The sequence below is a fragment of the Leuciscus leuciscus genome, assembly GCF_965113295.1.
Source record: "Leuciscus leuciscus genome assembly, chromosome: 23".
In the NCBI taxonomy this organism is placed as follows: Eukaryota; Metazoa; Chordata; class Actinopteri; order Cypriniformes; family Leuciscidae; genus Leuciscus; species Leuciscus leuciscus.
In genome coordinates this window covers 2,763,227-2,778,937 of record NC_138747.1, presented here as the reverse complement: position 1 = coordinate 2,778,937, position 15,711 = coordinate 2,763,227, and the positions used below count along the sequence as shown (strand labels likewise).

Here is a 15,711-nt window from a genome sequence, read left to right as displayed (position 1 = left end):
AAGTATTTAGTGTATGCTAAATACAGTCAGTATATTATTCAGTTCCAAACATAGACCTAGTAGCTCACTACACACACACACACACACACACACACACACACACACACACACACACACACACACAGACACACACACAAACTCACACTCTGTCTCTCAAACACACACACACACACACACACACACACACACACACACACACACACACACACACACACACACACACACACACTCTCTCTCTCTCTCTCTCTCTCACACACACACACACACACACACACACACACACACACACACACAGAGAAAGAGAGAGAGAGAGAGAGAGAGAGAGAGAGTGTGTGTGTGTGTGTGTGTGTGTGTGTGTGTGTGTGTGAGAGAGAGAGAGAGAGAGAGAGAGAGAGCTCCACCTTGTGTGGCTCGTGAACCTCCTCCTCAATCCTCGGCTGAAATCGTTCGCGTTCATTCTCATCAGTGGTGCTTCATGGACGGGCAGGAATGGCTGGATCACGGAGACTTGTTCATTTGTTCACGGCTTTATGCGTGTTTCTGTGCGGCAGCGCTTCGGTGAGCGGAGGAAAGAGAGGGAACTCGGAGAAATGCAACTATAAGGTAAAGAGACGCGTTTCACTGAAACCTGTAAAACACTTCGCGTGCGAGCGATACTTCTGTCAGAGACACGAGCTGAAAACACGAACAAGTAGAGTCATGTCATGTACATCAGAACAACATTTAATGCTCTCAATAGTGGAGTTTGAGCTTTAAACAAGAGCATTCAACAGCAACTATGATGAATTATTGATCAATAGTGTTTGTTGAAGTGAATCTACACGTATCCGAAACCAGTGTAACATCGAATACCTTTATTTGTAGGGCAGATGTTGTGTGTTGATTGAGGTGTACTCTTTAAAATAAAGGTCTGATATCATAGGAAGGCATTTTTACTTTCTCCAATCTTTGTTTTGGAACTGGAATTTAGCAGGTCCATTCTCTGTTTGACAAGTTACTGTAAACCAGTCTGACGAAGTAAACTGGTTTGTTGCTGGTCTGAGATGGTCTACAAACTAAAAACTAAAACTGATTTTTTTTTTTCAACATTAATGTCTGTTTATTCTCTAGTTCTCCAGAAAACCATTAAACAGAGAACCTGAAGAAACTGTTATGCAACTTGTGTAACTTCTAAAAGACGCATACAGCCAATAAAAGCTAAATAATAATCTTTATTTTTAAGAGTGCACCTGTATGACTCGTGCTGTGTTTTAAAGTTAACGTGTTCTTTGCTCTGTGGAAGACCTGAGCAAACCGTGTTCATCCGGTCAGGAGCATTGAGCTTTTGGGAAATGGCCTTTTAGGAGGTCAGATGTGTGAATGAGTCTCTCGGGAAGGCCTATTGTTGCTGGAGTTGACCTGTTGATGCTTTTGTGAATGGAGTTGAATGGAGGTTGTAGACTGGAGATCACTATGGGAAGTAGAAATGAAAAGGCTTAGCAGATTTTCATTTAAGCATTCCGTTGAATTGACGTCCTTTTATAGGCATTGTACATGTCCAAAACATGTTCTGAACAACATAAAACTGCCTTATGTAACACAGGAAGCCATAATGTGCACTTTAATGGTTTAATCTTTTGGATTTTATAGACATTAACACATCTGCTTCATTAATGAAAAGTATGTGCAACTGCATACAGTAAATGCAACTGTTTTGCATGAGCAGTTGTTTAGTTATTTGCCTATAGATGACTTTTATTAATACGTTTCCAATGAGGTGTTTTAAAGCACTATTTTCAGAATTTGAAATGTTATGTTGCTGATTATGTTAAGGGAGATGTGTACTAATTATGGTTTTATTTTAGACAAGTCGTTAATGTGTGCTGTGTAAAACAATTTCCATTTTTAAAGACCAGCTACAGAGATATGACTCTTTTTTCCTTTTTAAATGAGTATCAAGTATGAAGGTGATAAAAGATGATTAAAAAAATGAAAATGGCTGTAATGCGAGACTCTCCACACGTCCATGTTGTGTTGGTAGTGTTTGTCTTTGGCTTTTCTTCCTGTTGTTGGGCCGTGTCTGGGTAGTTTGCTGATGACAGACGGGCTATTGACGGACAGATTGCCCCCAATCTCATTGTCTTACAGGGGCAGAGCTGCTTTGAACTCATTTCCCATAGGAAGTGTGTGCTCTATTAAAATTCTTTGGCATTTCCTTTTAGGAAGCGCGGATCACCTCCCTCCACCGCGACATCAAAGCCGTCCCGTTGAGAGAAACACTTCAGGTGTAAATGACTTGTGTGTTCTTGTGACGCCTGGGCTGATACATGGTTGAATTTCTTACTTTTTACATGTGACAGACTTCATTAATACAAGCTCACAGTAAATGAACAATTGTGAAATTGTCCATTTTTATATGCAAAAGTGTAAAGAAGTTGTGGTTTTGCTTGCTTTCTGTGTTTTAATGCTCCTTTTGGCTCTTCAACAGGATTTTGCTCTATACTATTACTCATATGGTTTAGTAGTTTGCTGAGTTGTAAACTTTGGTGTGTAATCTGTCCCTGCTGTGTTTGTGCTATAGATGTGATTTATGCCTATATAAACAGCTTTAAAGCAGTGTTTATAATATCTGAAAGGGTTAGTTCACCCAAAAATGAAAAGTGTATCATCATTTATCAGTGGTGGACTGGACAGTAACAAAATGTTTTTACTTTTTTACTGTACTTAAGTGCATTTTTCAAGAATCTATACTTTATCAGAATATTTTTACTTTGGGAAACTTTTACTTCACTACATTCCAAAGCATAATATCATAATTGTGTTACTACACTATGATTCACGAACGAGCCGATTCCTTCCAATGAACCGGATGAATTGGTGAACAAATCATACTGAACGATTCCTTTGTGAATCAAACTGATCTGATTGCAGCTGTTCTCAAGTCAAGAATACACTGATTCAATGATCTGATCAAAATGAGCCAAGAACCAGGATATCTATAGTATTTTTTATTTTTTTTATTTTGTATTTTTAAATGGTCAAGCTGGATTCTGATTGGCTGTCAATGTTTTTATCATTCATCCGCTGGAACAACATTTTTTGAAAGTGATTCCAACTTTATTGTTCGTCTGTGCCTTTATCATTATAGTTGTGGTGTGAACTCTGCTATTCTTTTATATTTAGAATTCTTTTTTTAAACTATATCTTTAACGTTATCGTCCTTAGTGTGAATGGCCAATTAAAGTCACATTTTAGTAGTGTAGAGCTGGGCGATAATACAGTTTACATTTTGCCACGATATTAACAATCACACAGCTGAGGTTTGCTATATAGTATATATTCCTTTATATGAGTATACTGTATATATGCAGGTTAAGTAGGATGTATATATCCAACTTTTAATATGCCCTCTAGAGGAGAAGCCAGCTATTATTTTTAATGCAATCAGACATAAAGTCTGCAAAAAAATTGACATGGGTCATTAAACAATAACCTAGAAATGTATTTTTTGCATGTTAGCACCACTCACATTTTCACAAGTGTTTATTTAAAGTGATATTTCACCACTGGAAAGATGAATGTGTATTTAAATTGGGTCATTTATGTAGTAGAAAGGTGAAATTATTTTAGAAGTTGAGAGAAAAGCCTGAAAATGTATTTTTGGCTCATGTGGATGAAAGACAACAACTCCCAGAATGCACTTGCTTCGCTGTCCTACGAGGACACTCCCAAGTCACGCCTACCGGTTACAGAGGGCAGTGTCAGGAGAAATTATACAGCTAGGCTACTAGTGACTCGAAACTGAAGAGACGGCGTTTTATCGTGAGATCCCCCTATGGGCGAGTTGAACACATGCGGGACGAGCTCCTCCTACTGGCTGGAGTCTCTCGCCTCTGGACAAAAAAGCCTCCGATGATGAAGCGAAATGACGTTTTTTGCGTCATCAGAGTTTTTTTTCCAGACACACAATACATAAATCTCTGGTCTCAGGGGGACATGAGGGAGGGAAGCACGGCCACTCGAAAATACGACCGGGTTTCTACTGATATAAAGCTTAATGCTAATCGGTGAAGTATCCCTTTAAGATGCAAAAAATGTTGCATGTTGTCTCTGTAGAGAGTTTTACGCTTTCTGTCTGTGCATTGATTCCTGTTTTTTGACTGCCTGGCCGCCACCCAGATCAGGTTAAGACTCAGGAAAAACAAAGGAAGATATTTCAATTGGCCTCTGAGAGCTTTGCCAGGCTCCAGCCGAGGGGGCAGGAGGCTCAATCGGATCTCCGACGGGGGCCTGTTGGACTCGGATTAAAGTGGTTGTTCTCTCCGGAAGTCCCAGGCCTCTCGGCTCAATAGCATCCATGCCTTCAGCTTTCCAATGAGCTCTGTGAGAAGAAGTCCCGCTGCCAGAGAATCGAGAAAGTCGAGAGAAATGAGCCTAACTTTCCTCTCCTTCTCCGTGGCTGACCTCAAGCCCTGTATCTCTGTTAAAGAAATAACGGAATTCATTACGGGACAGATATTACTGCAAAAGTCCATCTGGCGAAGTTATGCATCTCTGAATGTGCTGAGAGTGATCTCAGCCAAACCTCACAGACTTCAGCAAGCATCTTGAAGCTGTTTCCACGAGGTTTCTGGGGGTGCGACGCGGCAGGCGATTAGCATCGGGGGAGTCTGTGCTTTTCATGTACTAACCTCACATGTCAAGTCACCTTCATTTATACAGCGCTTTTAACAATGTAGATTGTTTCAAAGCAGCTTTACAGTGATATTAGGAAATTAAAGTAACAGAGATTGTTTTGGCTTTACAGCAGCTCTAGAATAAAGTTAGTTTTGATCGATAAGTCAAGTCACCTTCATTTATATAGCCTAGCCTAGCGCTTGATTGTTTCAAAGCAGCTTTACAGTGATAATAGGAAATTAAAGTAGCAGATGTGCGTTCAAGGGAATCGCCGTGATTAATATTCAACTTGGAAACACGTATAGCTCACTGTTCAAGTAAATGTTTTGCAGTGAGCGTATTTATTTGTTCCCCATATAACTTTAAAGCGGTAGTTCACTAAAATCATTAGTCTTTATTTACTCGCCATAATGTGGTTCTAAACCAGTTTGAATAATATTATGAATATTGTTGACTCTTTGACAAATTGCATCTCTTTTGAATAAGTCTCTTTTGAATAAATGCATAAATGTAAATTACTTTCTGCTGTGAAAAACAAAATTAGTTTTTAGCCATGAATGTCTGTAAAGTCAGTAAATATAGTCCGTACGACTTGTGCGCTATATTTCAAGTGTTTTGATTCATATGATGCTTTGTATGAGCAACGGACCCCAAAAAAGTCGATATGTTTCCATCCTGAAGGTCTAAAATCTCATTTTTCAAATTTGCTGCATCACGATTTGATCATGAAAAGCAATGCCTCGAAAAGACAAGCTTGAGTGGGATTTGAGATCTCTGGCTGATGAGAAGATTATCTGTCTATAATCTCACACAAAGCTGTTATATCACTTCAGAAAACATGGAATATACATATATATTGCTTATTTTATTTGGATTTCAGAAGAAAAAATCTATTGTGTGGAAAAAACACTGTGAACATTCTGCTAAACATCTTTTTAATAATAATACACACAGGGTTGGGAGTAATTTGTGAACTTTTTCTTTCATCGAAAGAAAGTCAAACTACACTCTAAAAAATGCTGGGTTGTTTTAACACAATTTTTGGGTCAAATGTGGACAAACCCAAACGTTGGGTTAAAAATGTAACCCAGCCATTGGGTTTGTCCATATTTGACTCAAAGTTGGGTTGAAACAACCCAGCATTTTTTAGAGTGGACCTTCAGCAATACAATCAACAAGACATGTGATTTAAAACGTGCTTATATGGAAATAATACGTTTCTTTTTACGTTCCAGTGTTTTCAATAAAAACAAATCTTCTTAACAGTATCATCTATAACTGGCTTCGTTCGTTCTCAGTCTTGCAGGTGCTTCATGTACATGTTATTTTTACCCTCAAACGGAAGCAGTCGGATGAGGGATGTTTATAAACCAGATCGACTCTCATTGGTGGTCTTGACAACTGATCTATATCTGGCATTTAGTTACGGCTCAGAAAAACGAAGGAGGATTGGCCTGAAATCACCCAGATACAGTCTAATATACTCGATCAAACAAAACAAAAGCGTAATGTCTTTGTTTTACGTTACACAAGCAGAATCCCGGCCAAGACCTTGCTTTATTACCGTGGTCCAGGGATCTAATAAGTGCATGAGTGCATATATGGGCCGGCTTTTTCCATTTCTGTGTGTGTTTTTGAAAAGAGCCCTCACACTTTGGGTCCTTGTTCTCGTAACATCTGTTTGAGGATGAATGACGGGGAAGGGGGGTGTGTTTGAGAGAGAATGAAAACGGGGGGTGGGGGGGAGATCTGAGTTATTTCTGTGCCATCTTAAGGGTGCATTGAAAACCATCCAAGCAGCTCGTCACCTTGGAGGCTGTGTCTTGTGGTGCGCTGGGAAAATCCCTGGTTGGCTAGCTCTGAATCGGCCCGGTTCGCTGAACCGCTTTGAATTCTGGGATGGAGGTCTTTGAGTAGCGACACTTCTTTTGACCGGACGAGTGCTCCTGCCGCTCGGTCTGAATGGCAGGATGTCGCTGGTAAACTTAGGTATGTTAAAAGTGAATTAAGAGTCGGGACACTCTGTTCAGCTCGGTTGGGGGCCTGTGATTGGTCAGTGATTTTTCTGCTCTCAGTCTAAAGAAGTTGGTCAGGCCTGCATGTGTTTTCAGAATTAGTAGTGAAGGGTTTGACAGACTAACTTCTTATATCTGAATAATTTTATGGTAAATATCATTATATATATATATATATATATATATATATATATATATATATATATATATAAAATTAATTTATATTAAATAAAATCATTAAAATATATATATGGCTTGTTATATATATGGCTTTTTAAATTATTTAAATTATAAAATGTTATTTGATAGTAATAATTAATATAATTGATTATTTAATATGATATATGTATATATAATTGTATTTATTATTTAATTTTTTCATTATTTTTTTATGTTATTAATGATATACTGATATATAGATGAATAATTATACAATTATTTTGGTCAAACTTTAGATTAGGGTCCAATTCTCACTAATAACTACTTTTGCCTCAATAAACTCTTAATTACTGCTTATTAATACTTGGTAAGGTAGTGGTTAAGTTTAAAAATGTAGGATTAAGAGATGTAGAATATTGTCATGCAGAAAAAGGCATTAATATGTGCTTTATAAGTACTAATAAGCAACTAGTTAATAGTGAGAATTAGACCCTAAACCTAAGTGTTACCAGTATTTTACTTATACATAATCATGATTTTTTTTTTAAATCCACTTAAATCCTTAAAAAATGCAAGTTTTGTGTGTGTGTGTGTATATAAATATATATATATAATTTAATTGTTTACTTATTTATTTAATATTATACTGTGAATGTACTGTGCTAAACACTACCATTTCTGCCATTGAGTATGCGGTCTTACCGCCCACTTCTAGTCATAACTAACCATGAAACAAATAAAATGCTGAAATAAACCATGCAAAATATAATTATTTGTAATATGGCTATAAAATGTCTCCTAAACTTAATACAGAACAAATTTGACCATTTATGTCTACTATTGGAGCTTGCAGTGTAAGCTGGTACGGTTGTGGATGCTCAGGCGACCCCGAGGGCAGTAACTCGAGTCCGTTCGCATTACAGAGAGACTCGATCTGCGGTCACAACCAGTTCCTCCTCCTCCGTCTCCCTGCCGCCCCACAGACTGAAGTCATTACAATCAATTAACTGCTCTTTGCTCCGGCCTAATCAAGGATCTGGTCCAGAGAAACTTCCTGCCTGTAGGTTTCAGGCAATGATTTGAGATTATACAGCGTCTGTCCTTTACAGGGGGAAGCATGTGGCGAACTCTGAGCTCTGGGGTGGATGCATCTTTAAGTCCTCTGTTTCAAAACCACAGTTTATATGTGTTATCGCTGATCTTTTTTAAGCTATAATGAAGTCCAGAGTGTCCTGACGTTGTCAAGTTACAGTAGATCACATTAGATTGACGTAACTATTAGATTCAAAGTCAAAAATGACCCTATTTACTTATACTTAATGCACATTCTAGGCCATCTTACACTTTAAAAAAAATATAGGCGCTGTTTTCACGGTAACCATTTTAGGTTTCCCCAAGGAACTTTCAGCGAACATTTTTTTAAAAATACGTTTTCTAGAACTTTTTAATAATCTAAAGAACCTTTTACTACTAAAAATAACTTTTTGTTCAATGGAAAGGCTTTCACTCCGGAGGAACATTTTCATAGTAGCGAAAGTACCCGTTTTTTGGTGTTTTCACACCGCAGGAACTGGGAACGATTTTAGTTATATGAACGTCTTTTGGGGGACTAAATGAGCTCCTTCTTCAGAGTAGGATCTAACCAGAGGTCGACAAAGTACACAACTTCCTTACTTGAGTGAAAGTACAGATACTACTGGTCAAATATTACTCCGTTACAAGTAAAAGTTGTAAAGAACGATTTTTACTTAAGTAAAAGTACATAAGTACTTGTTTTTAAAAGTACTTAAGTATCAAAAGTAAATGTCAATGCTTTGTTTTATTATTGTTGCATTATTGTGTGTAACACTTAAATTACCTTATGCCTCTGAATCTATGCATACCTACCCTCATATCAATATCACATTTATTTCTAGAGCACAGTTCCAGTAGTGGGATTGAATGTGAGATTGAATAAGTCACTCAATAACGTCCACAATGATTTCGGACACCCAAATGTCTGTTCCCTCAAATAGTGCCCTATTTAAAGTTGTTTGGCTTTTAGTATGAACATGTTAGCCTTACTGTTATCTATAAGCTAGTGTGCACCAAAACAATGACAAAATTCGCATTTAGAAGACCAAACCCAACGTTGAAAATGAAAATCAGGTTGATATCAGAATCCAACGCCAGACTGACATTAATCTCCAACGTTGGACAGACGTTGTAGTGCCATTTCCAACCAAAATCATCCCCTGACTGACGTTACTACTTTCTACTCAAGGACCTCGACAGAGTTGTATTGGAGTAAAAAGTACGATATTTGTCTTTAAAATGTAGTGAAGTTAAAGTAAAAAGTTTCCAGAAAAAATAAATAATACTCAAGTAAAGTACAGATACTCAAAAAGTGCAGCACTCAAGTAAATGTACTTTGTTACTGTCCACCTCTGGATCTAACCCAGCAGAATAGGAGTTACCAGTGACGTAAGTGTGCTCTGATTGGCCGAATGTACGTGAAATATCGGCACCCGCCATTTTTAAAAAGCCATCCAAAACACACAGTTTATATTTACTTCATGAACATAGAAAACGTTATAGATTGACCGATGCCGAAGTCACTTCTCAGTCGTTACGCTAAGTAGGAAATCCAAAGTGACTTTAAAGGGACCAAGCGAAACATGATGATGTATTTCTGCTCAGCTGTGCATCATCCACACGGCAAGCCATGTAATAGTTTTTCTTATGTTTACTTTGTTTAACCGTTCTATGTAGTAACCTATTAGATAGGACTTTTAAACAGAATGTAAACTAATGAAGATGGAGAATGTGAGCGCTGTGTGCTAATCCGCTCTCAGGGCTGTCAAAATAAAACTCAGCCGCGCTGTCAAAATAAAAGTCCCGAACAACAAAATAATAAATAAATACAATTATAAATTAAAATTATTATAATTATTATAATAATAGTTAGGGTTGCAAAGTTTCCAGAATTTTTGGAAACTTTTCAGGATTATTTGGAAATTTTCAGAAACTTTTCAGGATTATTTGGAAATTTTCAGAAACTTTTAGAATTTTCAGGAAATTTACCAGAAATGTTCAGCCCCTTTGCAACCCTAATAATAGTACATATTAATTAATTAGGCCCGTGAAACGATAAATGACGATTAATCGCATCCAAAATTAAAGTTTGTGTTTACATGATATGTGTGTGTACTGTGCATAATTATTTTGTATATATTTATATATAAAATATTTATATTTATTTATAATACATTCTAAGGTGACTTTCTTTTCAGCGGACATAAAAAGGCTTGTGAACTCTGTTTCATGTTGAATTCAAGAGTCACTGTAGTACAATAAGTCAGATTTAACACATAGGTGTTTTCCAAAACGCGAAAGAAGTAAAACTAAGCCTGTGTAATTGAGCTTGTGCGGCTAAAAGCTCCTGCGTTCACTGCGTTCGGGGCTCTGGTTGATTATGAGGGGCTCTGTGCCTCGGGCTGAGAGGTTATTCAGCATGTGATCTCCTCTCTTGTGTCTCATCCCTCGTTCTTGGCACAGTCTCTGTGTTTTCCATTAGAGCCGCGAGATGATCTTCCCTTCTCTTCCTCTTCTTCATGGTCATGCAGTTCTGGAAGCCTCTGGGCAGCGGTGCATTCTTAAAGCATGAAACCCAAAACTTCAAATCCCACAAGCCCTCTGTCCTCCCTGTGAAGACATTCATTGTTTGTTAATGTCATCCGGCAGGTCATTCATGGCCGTGTCTTTTCTCGGTGTGCGTTGTATCGCTGCTTGTTCTCGCAGGGCAGAGACACAATGTCTGTTTTATGAGCGCAAACTATTAATCCAGGCCTATAGAAGTGTAAATGAAAGCACTTTTTTGAGGATGGGTTTCTCTCATGTTGTTCGGCACGTCTGGGCTTGTTTCGGGACGTTTCTCCCTGCTCTGTTTACATCCTTCTTAAGTAATGTGAATTTCAAACGATTATAAAAACAAGATGTGATAACAAAGGAGCAAGAATCCAAACAACAAAGATCTCGAAACTAAAGTGGATGTCTTGATGACATTCATTTCTATAATAGAGATTCCCAAACGGATTTGTCAGGCAAACCCTGTTATTTCAATAGTTTAACAACGTTCATGGTTCTCTGATGTTGGTTAATGGTCATATGATATGCATGTAAACATATAATATTTAATAATTTTTTAGTATGTGTTTTATGTTGATTATTTTAAATTATTTGTTTTAACCTAATATTTGTATGATTTATTTTTATTTTATTTTTTTTAATTATTTTAATTTTACATTATGGTTTTGTAAATATTTAGTGAGTGTTTTATTTAATTTCTTCTTTATTATTTTGTCACATTATGATTTTTATTTTATTTTAAACATTTTATTTTTACATTTATGATTTTATAAATATTTAGTGAGTGTTTTTTATTTTAATTATTTTTATTTTTGATTATTTATTTTTATTTTACATTGATTTTATAGTGTTTTATAATATTTTTTTATTTTTTTTATTTTTTATGATTTAATGAACTATTAGCTTTTCATCATGAACTCAGTTTGAGAAACCCTGACCTATACAGCTTTTATTTTATTTGGATACTTTAAACTAACTTAAGAACATGATTTGTTTTACCCCATGTAAATGTAAAGGAATAGTTAATTCATAAATGAATATTCTGCCATAAATAATTCACTTGTAGAAGATGTTTAGCAGGATGTTCACGCTGCTTTTTTAACATAAAAGCATACGATGAGCTCCAAAAACTAAAAATATAGAAGTCTTGCTATATCCCAAGCCATATAATATTTCTGTGTAAGAAACAGACCGATATTTGTCATATTATAAAACTGAAGACATGATTCTCTCTGAAACTTAATCACGAAGCACGTTTTGTTCATTATGATTGTGAAATCCATGTTTCATTTTTAAGTTTGCTGTATCCCAGCGGATATGAATCCTGCAGATGTTCGGGACCTTTGCCACGTGTTGCACGGCAGTTCAGGTCAACTGTGCACAAGTTCACAAATCAGTTTATGATGGTTCAGAGGCCAGATCTTTCCAGGGAATTGTGTGGTTTGGACCTCTGATCTCAGACATTTATCATGACTTCTTTCTTCAGATTCGGGTGTTTTTTGATAGAAAAGGCTGGTCCTGGATCAGTGGGTTGAGTTAAGCACTACCTGGTTTGGGACTGGAAAATCCATTAGCAGTATGGAAGTGCACTATCTGTTAAACACATGAGCGTGATCTACATGTGCTCATCACACTCCCTCTAAAGAGCCTGACGCATGAAATAAGTCACAAACAGAACAGAACAACTTATTGAACCTTCGCATATGTGTGTTTGTTGAGTATCATAAATACATCAGGCTTTTATGGCTCATATAGTATGATATAGTGAGAATGGAGGGGGAAAAAACTCAATATCATTCAGAGGCCCAAACTGAGCAAAAATATGCATTTTGGCCGAGATGCTGATATTTATATGGCCAGCAAGTGAGATGAAATTCTGATGCTTGTAATGTAAATCAATGATCTTTATAAAAGTATAACAGACTACTAACATAAAATGCATATATATATATATATATATATATATATATATGTATATATATGTCGTCATTCTATATGTCCCAATCATATGCCTTAGTAAGATGATATTTAAATGCTTAGTTTTATGTAGTTTTAAAACATACAATGCAATAATAAATGAGAGATGAACAAATAAATGATTCTCAGAATCCTTAAGATCATATTTGAGACTCGCACTTGATCATGATTTTTCCTAAAAGGATGTATGGATAAGTTGCTTCAGTCCAGTAGGTGTTTACATTGTGTGTATGTGAAGGGAAGTGCACCTCAACTCTGCTCTGTTTACGAAAATGAGCTGCTTAAGTTCCTCAGAGCGAATGTAATGGCATATGGGAGCGTTTTCGGGACCGAATGGGCTGGGAAGACAGGAAAGACATTAAGGGGAGAAGACTGAATATTGCCCTCCAGCGTTTGACCCGTCATCAGATGTTCCCTCTCTGGCCTGCCCATCCGGTTCCTCTTTAGCCTGAGAGTGGAAAGTTTTAGGTACTTGATCAGTACCAATTCAGTGCTTCATGTAGTTGTGTTGAATATATTTGCTATGTCTTTTGTGCTGACTGCAGGACTGAAGCTGATATGATGTGCAAAGAGTTACATGACCAGTGTCACTACTCGCTTACAAAATGTTGGGTAAAAAAGAACCCAACTATGGGGTGGGATAGCACCTTCCCAACTGTGGGTTATTTTTACCCAATGTGTTGGGTTAAAATACACATTGTTTTCAAATACAGATTGTTTATTTGTATAAAATAATACACATGTTTCAACAAATATATTTTTTAAATTACAAACTATATATTGGGAAACCGTGGGCTATTTAACCCAACAATCGGGTTATTTATAGAAATTACCCAAAGATTTTAAAAAATGACCCAATATATTGACCCAATATGTGTAACCCAACGGTTGGGTTAAACAAATAACCCAACGTTTTTTACTGTGTATACGTCTACATTAATCCGTATACATTTGAAAACAGCATTTTCGTTTAAAAATCCTTTCTGTCCACTAGCGTTTTAAACTTGACTATCTATGGGTTCAATATGCGTCACATGACTAAACTTGCGTCTTCGTTTTTTAAATACTGCCGTTTTCACAGTCCACACTACCAACGTTGGGTCAAATACAGACAAACCCAGCCGTTGGATTGAATTTTTAAATTACATTTTTAACCCAACGTTTGGGTTTGTCCATATTTGACCCAAAGTTGGGTCAACTGACCCAAAGTTGGGAAAACGCCATTTTCACAGTCCACACTACAATGCGAAAACGCCGTTTTCAAATGTATCCACTTTGGAGAGTGTTTTCAAAAAGCTTCGTTTTCATTAATAAAAAAACGCCGTCTCAGTGAACGGAAGGCCAAAACGTAGAGAACAAGATGCATTTTCATCCGAATGCGTATTATTGTGGACAAGGCCTCATTTACTTCTAGTGCAGGATGTTTGTAGCCGTCGTTGAGTTGCAGACGTGCTCTGAGATGACCATAATTACACAGATGAAGAAAGCTGATACCTGCTCATTAATGCCACATGATCACCTGCAGCTTTAGGAAACACGCCACACTGATGCATGAAACTCAATCTGGATCTGTGTTTGTTTTTGATGTCAAGAAGACAAAAACATATAGTTTGTATGCAAGTTAGCAATGCAAGATTATACGTCGTGTTACACTATCACTTTGCCATGGTACCGGCACAGTAAACACAGACCCCTCAAGACAAACAAAAGTCTTTGCTGACTTGCTGAGTCACAAATCCCCAGGTTTCGTGAGACACAAACCCATTAGAAAGTTGCACATAAAGGTAATTAATAACAACAGGACCTGATAGCAAACACAGCGTTGATTGTCCAAGAAAATGACTCTTTTTGGAATATGAAACTGGAGACACATGTTAAGGAAATGAGAAACGTGTGTTCGAGCTCTGCTGAGCAAGGCTGTGGTCGGATTTGTCAACTCCAATGTAAAAAGGTGCTTGTTTCCTTTGTTTGGACATTGGAGAAGAGTTTTCCCCAATGTTCACAAGCCTCTTTATGTCCGCTGAAAAGAAAGTCACCTTAGAATGTATTCCATTTTATACTCTATGATTGTGTATTTTTAGTTAGGATATATAGTTATTTAATTAATATTTACTATTATTATTATAATAATTATTTTAATTTATAATTTAATTTATTTATTATTTTGTTGTGCGGGACTTTTATTTTGACAGCACGGCTGAGTTTTTGTTCCCCAAGATTCGGATTTCGCTGATTCAAGTGGTTTTGTCAAGGAAGAGATGTGAATTTGTTGTAAACTGAGTTTTATTATTAATGACATTTTAAAGAAATATATATAAATGTACAATAATTAAATGTATAAAATATATTATTATTTCATATATAATTAAATTTTTTATAATTTTTATAATAATAATAATGGAATTTAGAACTTCTGTCTCTTTTGCAGGACAAGACTTGAATTGGATTAGTTGCATTGTTCGTAGATGGCAAACTTAAATGTCAGTTTGCTATAAGCACTTGCTAAAGAGTAGAGCTGCACGATTAATCGTTAAAAGATCTCGATCTCGATTCAAACACCCACGCAATCTTATTCCTAAATGACAACGATTCGCCTGTGTCTATTAAACCTTTGACAAAATCACACCGTAATATTCAGATCTGCGTTTGCGCTGCTGATGATCCAGAGAGAGCCGTTGTCACAGCTTCTCAAACTGTCTTTTTAACCACACGGTATTGTTAATTCTGTGTTAAACCTACATTAAAATGATCTCATAAGTACTGGGATAAAGTTTATAGTTTAGATATAAACACTGATGTCTACGGTAGAGATCAAAATAGAGCAAATTACCTTTTAAAAAAAAAAAAAAAAAAAAAAGTATCGATTACATCGTTACACCAGTAGGTGGCGACAAGTGACCGTTAAACAAATGTATTTGTCGTTGAATCATTCACTTCAGAAATTTGTTCAAAAACGCTGATTCATTCAGTAATGAAACAAGTGAAGAATTTACGAGTCAATGAATCATTCATTCAAACCGATTTTAAAAAATAGTTAAACATTTTATATAAATCGCAACAATTAACATTTTGTTAGAACCTCTAGTAAATTACATGGTATTTTGTTAAAGTTGTCTGTTCAAAATCGTGATCTCTATGTGATCCAGAATCATGCAGCTCTACTAAAGAGCTATTTGGTTTTTGGTTAATATTGCACAACTCTTTCACTGTAAGACCAGTAGCATGTATTAAAGCAAATAAGGCGTATTTTGTCAAATAAAGTCAATTTTGACTTTCT

The 15,711-nt window shown here is 36.4% G+C and overlaps 1 protein-coding gene across 1 annotated transcript in view; it reads left to right on the top strand.

The window, feature by feature from the left end:
• The first annotated feature begins 392 nt into the window (after positions 1-392).
• The window catches only part of il17rd (interleukin 17 receptor D), a 41,189-nt gene continuing 25,870 nt past the window's right edge, over positions 393-15,711 (top strand). The window contains exon 1 of the mRNA XM_082155833.1: positions 393-603. Within this exon, the coding sequence (XP_082011959.1) occupies positions 490-603 (114 nt within the window). The 5' untranslated portion in view covers positions 393-489. The remainder of the gene's footprint in view (positions 604-15,711) is intronic.